Source organism: Nuphar pumila, chromosome 6, assembly GCF_984573655.1.
Source record: "Nuphar pumila chromosome 6, dmNupPumi1.hap1.1, whole genome shotgun sequence".
Classification (NCBI taxonomy): domain Eukaryota; kingdom Viridiplantae; phylum Streptophyta; class Magnoliopsida; order Nymphaeales; family Nymphaeaceae; genus Nuphar; species Nuphar pumila.
In genome coordinates, this window is record NC_143254.1 from 14,185,646 (window position 1) to 14,201,666 (window position 16,021).

The 16,021-nt window shown below is 37.3% G+C and overlaps 1 protein-coding gene across 1 annotated transcript; it reads right to left on the reverse strand.

The window, feature by feature from the left end:
- Window positions 1–13,896: 13,896 nt before the first annotated feature.
- Window positions 13,897–14,412, reverse strand: LOC149834044 (uncharacterized). The gene has a single exon (XM_090009267.1). It carries the CDS (start codon window positions 14,410–14,412, stop codon window positions 13,897–13,899), a length of 516 nt encoding a protein of 171 aa, XP_089865393.1.
- Window positions 14,413–16,021: the final 1,609 nt, after the last annotated feature.

Genomic DNA, 16,021 nt, shown 5'->3' on the forward strand with positions numbered 1-16,021 from the left:
GAGAAAGGGTTAAGGTTTTAGCAAGAAACAAAAAATGAAAAAAGAGCCACCAATGACTTTATATATGAATCAAAAAGTGTGTGAAGGTAAGGATATTCAGATAATGATATTCACATGCAATATTTATGGAAGTTGTACCATATATTTGTGAACATCTTGACTTTATGCAATTTTCAGTTAAAGGAGGTTCACATGATATTTGTGTGAAGATCGGGACATCCGCAAATATATGATGCAAACTTGCTAAGCTTAAATTAGAAAACATGTGAATTTAAAGACATTCACAATATGCATTTGCAAAGATTAGAACATGCATTTGTAAACGTATGTCCTTACTTTATGTGAACTTTTAGTTAAAGGAAGTTCATACATCTATATGAAAGTTAGGACTTTCGCAAATGTATGGAGCAAGCCTGCCGAGCTTGAACTTTTAAGTTCTAGAAGGTTCGCATCGGGCTTGTGAATCTAAGAAGATTTGTGTATTTCATGAATTGTCTGTATTGGGATTCAAGTTAGCATGTTTGCAAATATTTTATGTGAATTTTATAAGGTTCCCAAAATGTTCATTCAAATCTCTACAAACAACAACAACTACGCCTTCATCCCAAAACAATTGGGGTCAGCGATATGAACCAAAAAAGAAATTCATTTTGGGTCTTCCACATGAATCCTTTTCCTCCAATCATTTCTATCCAACGCCATGTCCTCGGTGAAGTTCAAAGCATTCATATCCTTTCCTATCATCTCCATCCAAGTCTTCTTAGGCCTACCCGGCCTCTTTTAACTAATATATTTTCCCATTTCTCCAACCTTCTAACTGGAGCATCATTAGGCCTTCGCCGAATATGTCCAAACCACCGTAAACGATTCTCTCGCATCTTATTTTCAATGGGTGCAACACCTACCTTCTTACGTATCTCTTTGTTCCGAATCTTATCTTTTATTGTATTTCCACACATCCATTTAAGCATCTGCATCTCAGCTACACTCATTTTTTGAATATGATGTCTCTTGGCAGCCCAACATTCTGTACCATATAGTAAAGCGGGTCTAATAGTCGTCCTATAAAACTTTCCCTTCAACCGCAATGGCATTCTACGATCGCACAGCACTCCAGTAGCACTTTTCCATTTCATCCACCCAACCTTTATCCTATGATTTACATCTCCATCAATTTCTCCATACTTTTGAATGATGGATCCCAAATATTTGAAATAATCATTCACCGGTATATCTTGCTCACCAAGCTTCACTACACTCCCATCACTACTTCGTTGCTTACTAAACCGACATTCCATATATTCAGTCTTACTCTTACTCAACTTAAAACCTCTAGCTTCCAATGTCTGTCTCCATAATTCTAACTTAGCATTAAACCCCAGCTCTAGACTCATCAATCAAAACAATATCATCAGCAAACAACATACACCACGGTACATTTTCTTGAATTGATCTCGTAAGCTCATCCATCACTATCGCAAATAGGAAAGGGCTTAAAGCAGATCCTTGATGTAACCCAACCATTATCGGAAAATTGGTTGTCACCCCTCCACAAGTGCGGACATTGGTTACTACTTCTTCATACATATCTTTAATTATACTAATGTACTTGAGAGAAACACCTTTCTTCATCATTGTCCACCAGAGAACGTCCTTAGGTACTCTATCGTATGCCTTCTCTAAATCAATAAAAACCATATGCAAATCTTTGTTCCTCTCTCTATATCTTTCAATAAGTTGTCTAAGAAGATGTATAGCTTCCATAGTTGATCTTCCAGGCATAAAACCAAATTGATTCTCTGATATCATGACAACCTTCCTCAACCTAGACTCAATCACCCTCTCCCAAAGTTTCATAGTATGACTCATGAGTTTTATACCACGATAGTTTGTGCAATCTTGTATATCACCCTTATTCTTATATAAAGGCACCAAAGTACTCTTCCTCCACTCATTAGGCATCTTATTTGTTCGCCAAATCAAGTTAAAAAGATTTGTCAACCATTCTAAACCTTTCTCTCCCAAGCATTTCCTAGCCTCGATAGGTATACCATCTGGGCCAACTGCCCTTCTTGATTTCATTTTCTTCAAAGCCTCTGCAATTTCTTTCTTTTGAATCTTGCGCATGAAGTCACGATTTATCTCATGAAAAGGAATGGAGAAGTCTCCAAGATCTTGAGCATGACTATCATTAAATAGCTTATCAAAATAATCTTTCCATCTCTCCTTAATCTCCTCATCTTTGACTAAAACCCTTTGCGTTTCATCTTTGATACATCTAACCATACCCAAATCCTTCGATTTCCTATCTCTCATCTTTGCAAGCCTATAAATATCCTTCTCGCCTTCTTTGGTATCCAACTTGTCATAAACCTCCTTATATACCTTAGCCCTCGCGTTTCGAACAACTTTTTTAGCTTCCTTCTTTGCTATCATATACTTCTCCAAATTCTCATTATCACGACTCTTACTTAGATTTCTATAACACTCTCTTTTAACCTTAATAGCTAATTTGACATCCTCGTTCCACCATGATGTATCCTTACCTAGTGGTGCACTGCCTTTAGACTCACCCAATACCTCCTTAGCTACTTTTCTCATACCACCCGCTATCTTATTCCACATTGATTCTGAATCCTCCTCGAGACACCAATCAACTTCCTTAACTACCTGCTCTACAAACATTCCTTGATGCTTAATGGAATCATCTAAACCTACTTGAGGTGCATAAACACTAATAATATTAATAATATCCGTACCTAATACTAATTTAATAAGTAAAATTCTATCACCCTTCCTACGGACCTCAACTACATTATCTATAAACTGACGACTCATAACAATCCCTACTCCATTCCTATTCCTATTTATTCCTGTATACCAAATCTTATATCCCCAAGGTTCTATCACTTTAGCTTTCTCACCTACCCATTTGGTCTCTTGAAGACATAAAATATCAATCTTTCTCCTACACATAACATCTACTAACTCTACCAACTTACCAGTTAAAGACCCTATGTTCCAAGTGGCTAACCTAATTTTATGGTCTTGGACTAACTTCTTTACCCCCACCCGTCCAACAAAGTGAGGGAACCCTTGCCTATTTGACACCACACCCGGGCGCCGGTGTGACGCGTCGCTTCTGGGCGACGACCTAGCAACCCTTGCACATTTATCACTGCCTCCGGGCCTAGAGAGTACAGCGCGTCGCTCAGTAGGGAACGCCCCAACGAAATTCTCATATTGGTTCATTTTCATAGGATATGACAAAGTTTTTATGCTGGCTGTCACAGGCCTACCGCAACCCTCCTCCTTTATCCGGGCATTCATTCAAATCTCTTTCTTATTAAAATAATATTGCAACTTTTGAATGACACACATGTGTATCATGTGAACATCAATAAGTGAAGGGTAAAAATGTTCTAAAAAAGTTGAGAATAAAAAAAAATTGACATGAAAAGGATTTCAATAAATTATGAGGTATTTTTAAAATCACACCATTTTACAAGGATATTGCGATCATTTTTCACATATTAACACTACAAGAAAAACTCTAATTAGTGATGAAAATTTGCGACAGAAATAATCCGTCGCAAATTTACAATGGATTAGCTAGAGAAAACTAGTCGTTCATAAAATTGAAATTAGTTATGAAATTAACAACAAAAAAATTTGTCTCAAAATCCATCGCTACTTAGTGCCGGATTAGCGATGGAAAAATCCCGTCTCAAAATCTGTAACAAATTAGGCACAGATTAGCGACAAAAAATTCTTTCACTAATCTGTCACAAATTAGCAACGGATGTCGCGACATAAATTTTTTTGTCTCTAATCCATCGCTAAGTAGCGACGGATTGTGTGACGAAAAATTGCCATCGCGAATTATCGCTAATTTGCAATATAAAAAGGCCCATTTAGGGCACAATCTCTATGTCTCTCCCGCCCCTGCTTCTCCCCCCACCCGGTGACCACAGTAAAGGACTGATGGATGCTCCCCACGTCGGAGTTTCACCTCTGTTCGGGTGCTGAGAGGATGAACGACCGACCGAAATCCTCGAGCGACCTCTGGTTTTCTCTTTAGACTGCAATCCATCACTTACCATACCTTCCACTGGCAACATCTCTCTCTCTCTCTCTCTCTCTCTCTCTCTCTCTCTCTCTCTCTCTCTCTCTCTCTCTCAAGTGTTGTCGAAAGTATACAAAAGGGAAGGAAAGAGAGAACTGGGAGAGAGGTCCATCCAGAAACCCAAAATAGCTATGGCAATCTCCTTCTGCGCCCGCAAGCTCTCCTCCAAACTCTTCCCTCCTCCCTCCCCCCTCCTTTCTCCTCTCCAAATCCTCCTCGTCGTTGCCTTCACCATCGCGGAAGGTGGCCGATCGGATCGTGAAGATCTTCGTGATCGATCCGGAGGGGCGGAAGCACGAGGTTATGGGGTTGTCAGGGCAGAGCCTCCTGAAGGCGCTCTCCAACTTCGGCCTCATCGACCCGAAGTCGCACTGCCACGAGGAGCTCGACGTCTGCTCCACTGAGTGTGAGGTGCACGTTGCCCAGGAGTGGTTCGATCGGCTATCGCAGCCCAGTTACGACGAGAGCTACACCCTCCGCAAGAATGCCCACTGCGGCATCCTCAGTAAGCAAGCTAGGCCCGGCTGCCAGGTCCTCCTCGGCCACGGCCTCCAAGGTATGGTCGTCGTCGTCCCTGAGCCCAAGCCCTGGTACACCGGCATCTGAGATGCAGAGGATCAGGATCGTCCCCCCGATCCCCCTTTCTCTTCTCGATTAGGGTTAGGGTTAAGGTTATGGCCTCTCTCTATCTCTCTCTCTCTCTCTCGCGCGCGCGCGCGCGCGCATGCTCAAAATTGCATTTTGTGGTTGGGGTTTTCGGTTTCTTGTTCTGTTGGAAAATAATGTATACCGGTGGAATTGAATGGTTTTTTTTTTTCAGAATTGATGGATGTAAGGGGTGAAGGGAAACCCTAGGCTAATGGGAAATGTTGAATTTGAGGTTCCGTCGATGCTTTGTTGGTGAAAATTGATGAACTTATTTACTGAATTGCCCTCGTGATTTGGATTTTTATTCGCTTCGCTGTTCTTTTTCCTGGTTGAAGATTGCTTCTGCTATCTCCTTGGGATAGTTTGTTGGTTTTCCCTTTAATACAACCATGAAAGTTATTTTCAAAGTTCAGGCAAGCAATTGTTTTGAATAGTTGATTAACTTATGGTATGTAAGAAAATCTTTTTTACCAAGACATTGTATTTGTCGATGTGAATGACTTCTGAATATTAAATTCTTGCTGTTAATATATTGGTGATTTGGATACTTTGCAGAGGATACCGCCTGCCTTTTTAAAACATATTGAAGACTCTTCTAGATACCCCATATTGAAGGGGCCCAGTAATAATACTTGGCGTGTAAAAGTAAAAAAAAAATAATCATGACATGACATTTCGGAAGGGCTGGAAATGGTTTTGTATTGATCATTGTTTAGAACTTGGTGATTTTCTAGTTTTCAGATATGCTGGTGACATGCAGTTTAGTGTTCGGGTATTTGATAGAACTGCATGCGAGAGAGAAGATGCCTTTCATGTTAAGATTCACAAAAGAAATGTTTCATGGGGAAAATGTCGGATTAAAGTTGAAAGTCAGGACAATATTCAAGCAGCATCTTAACAAAACCCTGTAATGATGCCTTAAAACATAAGAAAAGGATATGTAGTCAATTCACTCAACAACAAACAGCTAAACGTAAAAATCACTTCTTTATTCTAGTTACTTTATTTTTGGTGAGGTGCTGTTATCAATAAAGTTACCCTTAGTGTTTCTATTTTCAGTTAAAAGCTATTATAAGAATGCATTTCATTGACAAACACATTTTCTCCTGTAGGTCCAAATGGTTATGTTGTGAAAGAAAGTATTGTGCCACTTCAATGTCGACGTAATGTCGTATCACACAGAAGAGCTATCACAATTGAAGAAAGACAGAGGGCAATTGAAGCAGCAATGTCCTTTCGGTCCAAAAGACCTTATTGTAATATAGTTATGAGGCCATCTTATGTGTATTTTACTTTTTACCTCGTAACAATTTTATTTAAAGTTTTATGTTTTATTGCCATTGAAAGATCTTCTTTTGCACATGTTTTTTTAGGAATTAACTTTTATTGGCTGTTGTATTATATAATTTGAGATTCCATGATTTCATATGCTTGGTTTGAGCTTGTGCTTTGAATGTTATAATATGTACATTTCCCTTAAATTGCTAAATTTTGCCACTACTAGTACTACATGATAAGATAAATGTAACCTTTTTATGTATTATATATATATATATAATTACATATATAATATATCTGACTTCAAGCCCAGCAAATGCTGATTTCAAGCCATAATCAAACATATCTAACCCTTCTTTTAAGTGTCAAGGAGCTCTGCTTCAACAAGTCAATGCTCTTGGATAATTTCTCTTCATCCTTACTTTTCCCATCTACAAGTCAATAGATCAATTAAATAGCAAATGCAGATTGAAGATTGAAATGCCTATGTGCACTGCATATAGTTTATTTCAATATATTTTGTTTATCAATACTAACATTTCGGTTCTCTCGTGGGATGCTGAAGACGATCGATGTAGAGGAGCTTATGGAGGGGCAGATCGAGACTATGAGAAGGAGGATGCTCCGAATCTTGGCGAGGAGTAGCTTGATCATGTGTTAAATTTGTTTCACATGTTTGAAACGAAACCTTTTGTATATATTCTTTGTTAAAAATGTTTCACTTATAACTTGTTTGGTCAAATTTGTTTTGCCTATTTTGTATACATTTTTTTATGTGTTCTTTGTCTATACACAACTTATATAATTTGTACAACGAGAAATTTTTTTATCGATATTTATATTTCAAACAATTCTTTTTATTTTTTTTAAAATTTTGCGATGGATTAGCGACAGATATGTATCCGTCGTTAAAATTCAGCAAAAAATCATGCACAAAATAGCGATGCAATTTAGCGACGGATATTATCCGTTGGTAAATTTTAGCGATGAATTTATATTTATCGCAAAAATAAAATCAGTCGTTATTTAGCAATGAATTGTGGCATTCACTAATCCCTCGCAATTTAGATGAAAGTAGCAACAAATCTTTTTTGTCGCTAATCAGCGACCATGGATTAGCGACGTACGCTATCCATCGCTAACAATTTTAGCGATGGATAACGTCCGTCGCTAATCCACATAATTCTTGTAGTGTAAATAACAAGTGATTCTTGTGTTTTACTGAGATAGAGAGTTTATCGGTGACGATTTCTAGATTGGAAATGGGCTGATTGTTTTTGGGGAGCTCATCCAAACTACTACAACCCAATGTCACCCTTCGTTTGTCTTGATTATCTATACTAGATAATTGGCCCGCCCATATGGCTGGGGGCCTTATAAAATTAAATGGTAATTTTTTTATATATCAAAACCATTTATTAAGATTGATATTTAAAAAATAATTGGAATGATAAGCATGTTAAACCCTGACCTCAATCAAGATGGGTTGGGTTAGGGTCTAATTCATTAAAAGGCATATATATTTAAGACCCAACCCGATACATACTCCAACCTGCTAACGTATATGAGTCCACAATTTGCAGCTCTTGGTCTCACTTTTAGACCCAACTAATTGGGTTTGATAAGACCTGACCCAACCTGGTTACGCCGCTAAATTGATAAATAACCAAAGGCCTTGACAGTTATGCATGGGAATGACCAACCCCATGCATATGCATTTTCCTTTTATGGCTAATGAGAGAATCCTCATTTTATGCCTATCAAGAATAGAGAGAGATGTTTTGGAAATAGTGAGAAAGAAAGGAAGTTTCTTCATGTTATGATAATTAAAGGAGAGCCATGTCTATGATCGTAGGGTGGTTTTTCCGTGTAAATATCAGAAAAAAAAGGAGGGAGAAAGACATGAAGAGAGATAACGAGAGTGGTAATTAATTTTTTAAAAATTACATTGGACCATGTAACTAGGATTTCCTTTTTTATGAAAAACTTATGCAAATCAGCAAATGTCCCGACAAATTTTTAATTACATTTTCAATTCACATGACAAGAATGTCAATTAAAAAAAAATATAAAATATTCAATTTCATTATGATATTTATGATTAGGATGGGTCCATTAGGAGTTATTAGTTTGATACAGCCTAATCCCATACTATTCTGCTATTGTCATACTGGATTTATGTCCTTTACCATCATGCTGGATTTATGACCTTTACATATGCCACTTTGGAGTCCTTCCCCTCTTTTGTTTTTTATCATATTACAGGTGATATATATATATATATATATATATCACATTTAAATCACATTTTCAATACACGTTTTTTCATGATAAATAGCCGTTTAGAACATAAATATCACATTTAAGTCATGGTATTTATGCTTTTTTTATATAAATCTTGCGATATTTTGAAAATCTTGTGAGAAATTGTCATTTTAAACTTTTAGGCAATTTCTCGCAATATTATAGCGAGATTAAAATCTCGAGATTTATACGGATGAGAACTAAGAAAGTATAAAGCGAACACAGGGAGGAAGATGTGTAACGATAGAAAGATACCACAATTAAGGCTTGACAGTTGGAATCCCAAAATAAAAAAAATGTTGTAAAAAGTTAAGAGACATCATAAAAAATTCTAGTTCTTTTCTTCTTCTTTTTTTTGGCTGGGCCTCGAGCACTGTGAGCACTCTCTGGTTAGTAAAACCCTTGAGATCCCCATGCCCACGGTGGAGTAAATGCACCCAGCTTCAGACCTGCAGCAAGGGATGCTCTCAATGAGTTTCAAACTTGTGACATCCTGCCAACTTTATGTTTATATGTCGGCCCTACCAGATGAGTGGGGCCCTTACTGTTATTAATACTAGCTTTTGATACCCCTTGGTGACTGATTCTTGCATCAGTCATGCCTTGCTTTAAAATGAAAAAGTATTCCTTGAAATACTGTTAGAGATTTCTACACATTGGCAGACATCTGGTAAGTAAAACCCTTGAGATCCCCCATGCCCACAGTGAAGTAAATGCACCCTGCTTCAAACCTGCAATTAACAAGGGATGCTTACAATGAGTTTCAAACTTGTGACATCCTGCCAACTTCGTTATGTTCATATGTCTAACCTACCAGATGAGTGGAGCCCTTGTGGGCTTAGAATCCTACTCTCGTTAATACCAGCTTTTGATACCCCTTGGTAACAGATTCTTGCGTCAACCATGCCTTGCTTTAAAATGAAAAAGTATCCCTTGGAATACTGTTAGAGATTCTAAGAGTGTTTGAAAATGCCCTTGATTGGCATGGAGCCCACATGCTCAATCAGACGATCTCAAGCCCTCCGATATGAGATCTTCAAAAAGTTTTAAGATCATGTATTTCTAGCCTGTTTTTTTCTTTTTAGGGGGGTGGTGTTGGTGTTCTTCAAAACAGAACCGGAATGTAAAAGCTGAAATACAGATGAAACTAGCGTATATGGGTGCTCGGCGTTCTCCTCAGTCTATCAATGCCCACGATGAGCTCAGGCCATCAAGTCGATGGTGAGCATGACCCTGAACCCCAAAATGAGAAAAAGTGAACACCCCTTGGTTGTTCTCATCAAACGACCAGACCACTTTTTATAGACTTCTGAGAGAAGCCTGTAGTGGGAGATTATCACTATCAGTGATTATCCTGCATAGGCAGTTGCAATAACAGTCATGTAACTCCTATGAGTTATGTCATCCCATGACGTACCCATGTCAAATTGGGTCACATCAGGTTAGATCCGATCCATATTTCAACATTCTTCCACTAGACCCATTGACATGGAAAAACACTTCATTAAGGTTTTACTGTTATCTTGATTCAATTTTCATGTGAGTTCACATGCTATCCGGTATCACAAGAATAAATCATACGAATCATGGAGATGAGTACTTCTTTGTGAAATGTCATATTTTCATAACTACAACATAATTCATTTTCAGTTTTTTAGCATGTTAAAATTACTTTTATGAATACGTTGGTCTCTAACCCATTTTATTGGTCATTTAATATTGTTATTTTGTTATTCTCTCTAACCAGATAAGAGAACCTTTATGTAGAATTAATAATACATAAAATCATAGAGAATCAATTTAGCTTGACAAATATGATCATATATAACCATAATGTATTGTCATACATCAGAAGGAATCAAACAAACACATTCCTTTTATATGTTGAAAATATAATCCATGTGCTAAACTTTTAGTAAGGAGAACCACAGTCATTTTCTTAATATCGATTGTATAAATGCATACTAAAAGATTTTTTATTCTTTAACAATAAAATATTTTAACTCTATGTGTCGACACAAAATTGAGTTTTTGTTGTTATTTAAGAAGGACACGATAATTTTATTATCACATAAGATCTTTAGTGGCCGCCCAATAGAGTCCACTATACTAAGATCCATAATAAAACTTTTAATCCAAATTGCCTCAGATGAAGTCTCGTATAAAATAAATAATTTTTGCTCCAATGGCTTTCGGAAATTCCTTCATTGCCCTGCAATGAGAGATGACACCTCGAATATTCTTAGTCACTCACGATTGTAAAAGCAACATGTTAAGATTATTTGAGCACTCCCACTTCTCTTAGACATAATTTTAAGCACTCTCGCTTCTCATAGATAGCCTTCAGAGCAACTGTTTTATTCTCTTTATGAGTGAGAGATTAATCGCTCTATATGATATTCATATTGAAAAGGTAAATATGAGACCCTTTATTATTCACCTTTTCTCAGACAAACATAATTAGGTTATTATCGTACAACTTTGGTAGAAATAATAATACTTATAGTTGTTTCGGCTCCTCAATTCACAAGGAATTGATTTTAATTGATGAAACTAATAGATCATGTAACTAAAGATAATTCAACATTGTACCTTTGAGTACGAACATGCTTCATGAGTTAGTATATACATCTACTATTACACCTTGTGTAAATTTGAAATACAATGAGTTATCTTTGAGTAGAATCATTATTTTATGAAGTCACACGCAATCATAATACTGAATCTTAACACGGTTTAAAGAATCCTCAATTAACACAACTCATATCACTTTGGTGATTGCATGCGTCAGTTGATTGAGATCTTTTACCACAAACATATTTGTATTATGGAGCATGTCTATGCACATATAATAATGCATGTATATTCATGATGAGATATATATTATATCATCAAAAATATAGATTCATGTTTCAACTCATATACATAAATTAATTTTAATAAAATCTCATCATATATGTCATGAGTTTAGTCATAATTTATGCTTAAATATCATGCATAACTTAAATAATATCAAATGCATGCAAAAATCCATGCTTTCGTGATAATAAATACTTATAAAGCATGAAAAATAATAAAAAAATATTTGTAGGTAAAACTCGGAGTCTTCATGCTGAAACCAGTCTAAAAATCTGAACTAGTTTGAAATGACCTTGAACCAATCAACAGAGGGTATGAACCGGTACCAAAACTGTTGAACTGGTTTGAAACGGCCTTGAACCGGTCAACTAAGGGCCTGAACCAGTACCGAAACTGTCGAACCAATCTGAAATATGTATAAAAGCCTATAAACCCTTAAAACCGAATGAAAAAATCCTTTGTTTCTTCATTGATTCATGAAAACAAGGTCTCTACATTCATGAACCGGTGAAAAACCGATTGGAACCTGTCAAAAAGGGCTCTTAACCGGTCTCTGAATATCTCGTATCAGTCACAGAACCGGTTCAGGTATAAATGGTACATGAACCTTATTTCAGATCTGATTCTATTCAATTCGAATCCAGATCCAATTCTAATGGATCCTGGGTCGAATCCCTCCGGGTCCCGGGTTGGATCCCACGATTAAACCCCGATCCGTAAAGAATTCGGGTAAGATCCGTAAAGAATCCAGCTCATCATTAGCCCATAACCCATTGTTGGTGTTCTTCAAAACAGGACCAGAATGTAAAAAATGAAATACATACTAATAGACGCTATGGGTGAAACTAGCATATATGGGTGCTCGGCATTCTCCTCAACCTATCGACGTCAATGATGAGCCCAGGCTGTCAAGTTGATGGTAAGTAGGACCCTGAACTCAAAATGAGAGAAAAAGGACACCCCTTGGTTGTTCTTCTCAAGCAACCAAACCTTTTTTTATAGACTTCTAAGAGAAGCCTCCTGTAGTGGGAGGCTTTAGTGGGAGCTTACCACTATGAGTGGCTGTATGGGCAATTGCAATAACTTCCCTATAACTCCTATGAGTCATGCCATCCCATGATATACCCATGTCAAACCGAGTCACATCGATCCGATCCATATTTCAACGGGTAGTGGCTGCAGGGTGAGGGTCGTGCTAGAGATACACTGTTTTGAGATTAGATGATCTCAAAATCTTGTTGTTCATCCTTGACCTATGTTTTGAATTTATGAGAACAATTGAGATATCTAATAAAGTTGCTCTCTTCGACAATTCCTCAGGACAACCCTCTACAAATCGTGATTAATTAACTGGATAAAATTATTGATCTTCTCAACAACAATTAATAAGCCAATAGGTTAAACGAAAGCTACCCATTAAAATATAGCCGGGGAAGTCTTTTATGTAAAACGTTGACTATCTTAGGTTTTTTGCAACCACAAACAACCAGAAACTAAAACCAACAAACTTGAATTGCAAACGTTCAGAGATTAAATGTTTCAAAATCAGATTTATGAACAAAATGTTAGAAAGGGGAAAACAGATCGATTTCAAATTTTAGCTAAAAGGACAAGATTTAGTAAGATTTGGCTTGGAGTTTTTAATATCTATTTAATCCAAAAACCTGAAATCCGTTGCATGAAAAATTAGCTTCAACCAAAGCAACAGAAGAAACTTATGAAATTATGGGTAATCAATCTACAAATAAGAACCTAACTTTAGTCCTAATTAACATATTCACAAAACTTTTCTCATTTTCAGTTATCAGATAAAAACCACATTTAGTCCTAGTTAGTATCATACGACTTGTGAATTTCAGTAAGTTGAGGGGGGCGTTACAAGTTCAGAACCTATGGGGAGCATGGCTTGCTGCAAGGTCGAAGCCCCATGTACTCCTTAGTGGACAAAAGGGAACAATGTTGTCAGTATCGGCCGATACATATTTGCAGAAAATCAATACGATACTAACTAGAATCGGTTATTTTTAATAAATATAAAAAATGCTTAAAATTAATTTTTAACATTAATTTAATATTTTTGAACGTTCTGATTGACACAAAATATTTTTAACCGATTCAGAATGATTCACTTAGAATGATTTATGGATACTGACAACATTGGTTTTACCAACCGGAGGCCTGCCAATGCTGTTGGTGATGAAGGGTTTTATTTTGGCCTATTCACATAAAAAACAGAAAATTTGCCAAAGTTTTCTCATTATTTCAAATACCTCAACCTCCCCTTCCATCCCACTCTACAACCCCTAAAAAAAATACTTTTAAACTAGATTAAGCGAATAACCATGAGCAAACTCCCATTAAACTTGCATCCAAAATTGATAATTTTTTTCCTTGTAAAGCTCATATTGGTTCCTATCCTATCTTTTGCCAGAGAGAGAGAGAGAGAGAGAGATCTGGATTCTTAGTCTGAAATCGGTTTTGGACTGGACTAAGCCAACAAGATCATCAGACCCTCGGACCAAGCCGACCCAATTCTGATCAGGTCGACCTAAATTGGTTGGGCTCCAATGAAGAACCAAGCCGTTGCAGCTTACTCAGAGAGAGAGAGAGAGAGAGAGAGAGAGAGATCAAAATGATGATATGTTGTGGTTCTATATAGACAATTAAAACACATGCTATGTTTAACACATGGTCTCTTCATTTATTGTCTCTAACAATGGCTTCCTAGACCTACACACACTCAACCTTCTCTTGAACTGATCAGGAGAAACATCTTCAACACCCTCCAAACTAAGACTAGGCAGAGTCTCCTCACCTGGGCTCGGGCTCGAACCACACAACTCTGGCAAGACCCTTTCAATTGCACCCCCACCAGCTGACTTCATCATCTCACTGTTAGCCCTCATGCTGCCCATGTCCGCCGGCCTCACGACCGAATCCACCCGCGACATTGGAAACAAGACGTAGATGCCGCCTAACTCGAGCTCTTCGTCGGCCGACAATGGAAAAAACCGCCTTCCGATCTGCAGAGACTGCAAGTTGACGACAAAGTGGTTCGGGTTGTCTAGCATCAACTCGGCTGCATTGATGGGGCCATCGATCTGCCTGATTTCTCCATTGCTGCTTAGGATGACTTTCACTGCTGAACTCTGGCAAGGGGTGTTGGTTGATAGACCACAAGAGATGTAGTTTCCCATGGTAGTGATAATGCAGGTCCGATGGAAGTCCTTGTTGTTGGTTATGCTTAAATAGAGAGGGGAAGGAAGAGGCCAGCTGTTATTGAAAGTTTGACAAGGTAGAAGATGCAAGTTGTAGAGAAATGCAAGAAATAGTATAATATAATTATTATGATTTGTATATATACAAGGTCAAACTAAGGTGCTAGCCCTCCATATTGAACAAACAATAGGAAACTTCCTAAATTTTGCAAGGACATTATTTTATACCCTCTGAAATTGATCACTATACGTCTCTATCTCTCTCTATACATTCCTAAATTTTGAATTTTAAAATGGCAAATCTAAAAGTGGTTTTTGGCAGTAGTTTCAAAACTTTGTGGGCAACACAAAGCGTTTTCCTTTGATCTCTTAAGAGGGATTGGAATTTTGACTCGGTCTCTTGGTTAAGATGCTAGAATTGGGCTAAATTTGGCGAAATGCCCAGGAAGCCTCTGTTCATCTGGTAGTGGCAACTTGTGAAAGTCACCAAAGCTGAAGCTAAAGGAACGTCTCGAGTTCGAAACCCAAAAGAGATGTCTAGCTGCAAGGTGAAAGCTTTTGGTTACTCTCAGGGGTGGGCAAAAACTGCCAACAAAGGCTTGCCAATGTGTGGTCAGTGAGGAGGGAAAGTTTTTCCTTTGCTGGCCTAGAAAAAAAACAAAAAGAAAAGAAAAGAAAAGAAATGTAATTACTTTCAAGTGAAAAATGCTCCTAATTTTCTAGCACCAACAGTTGTTTGAGGTCTTGGACCAACTCTTCTAAGGCTAGACTCTAAAGTCATGTTTGGGTCACCTTTCTAATTAAGTCAATGGAGTCTAAACTTGCCTGGAGCTGGAGAGGTTGTCTTTGGATCTAGAGGCTTCAGAGTGGACTTCATCATTTTAATTATTGATGAAAACATTGGAATCCATGAACTTAGCTCAGTTCACATTAGGTAAAAGCATCCTCTAAGGCCCAGGGTCCACGAGCGAAGGAGGAACAAAAATCCAGTAGTAAGATGTAAGAGAATACAATGGTGAGATATATCGCTCTCAAAACCCTAATCCTCAATACACTCAAAAAACTCTTATACCCCTTTGAAAGGAGTTAGGTTATATTTATGAGGAGGGGAATAAATCCCTAGCCAGTACAAACTAGACAGGTCCATACTGGCCTCGGGCCTAATAACCCGATTGAAAATTTTTATCTGTAGAGTCACCAAAATATTTTTGGATCGGGTCTAAAATTCAAGACACCCAAAACACTTTTCCAAACAAAATGGTTTTCCAAAGCACTAGATAAAGTAATGGTGAAAATATACTTAAAAGTAACAGTGAAAAATAATGCATAAAGAATCTTGGTGAGGAGCTGATAGCATTATTTTGTGCTATCATAAAGAAATACTTGGGGATTCCATTACACAGAGGGGTGACATTTTAAAATTAAAATTAAAAATTATATATTAAAAATAAAAATGTCTAATGTCACAAAGAAAACCCCTTAAATTAAGATCATACATAAAAATTAGTGTTATATTTGAATTTATCACAAATTTAGCATGATCTTATCATTGTGGATTATTGTATTTAATGCAAACTTGGTGATGTTT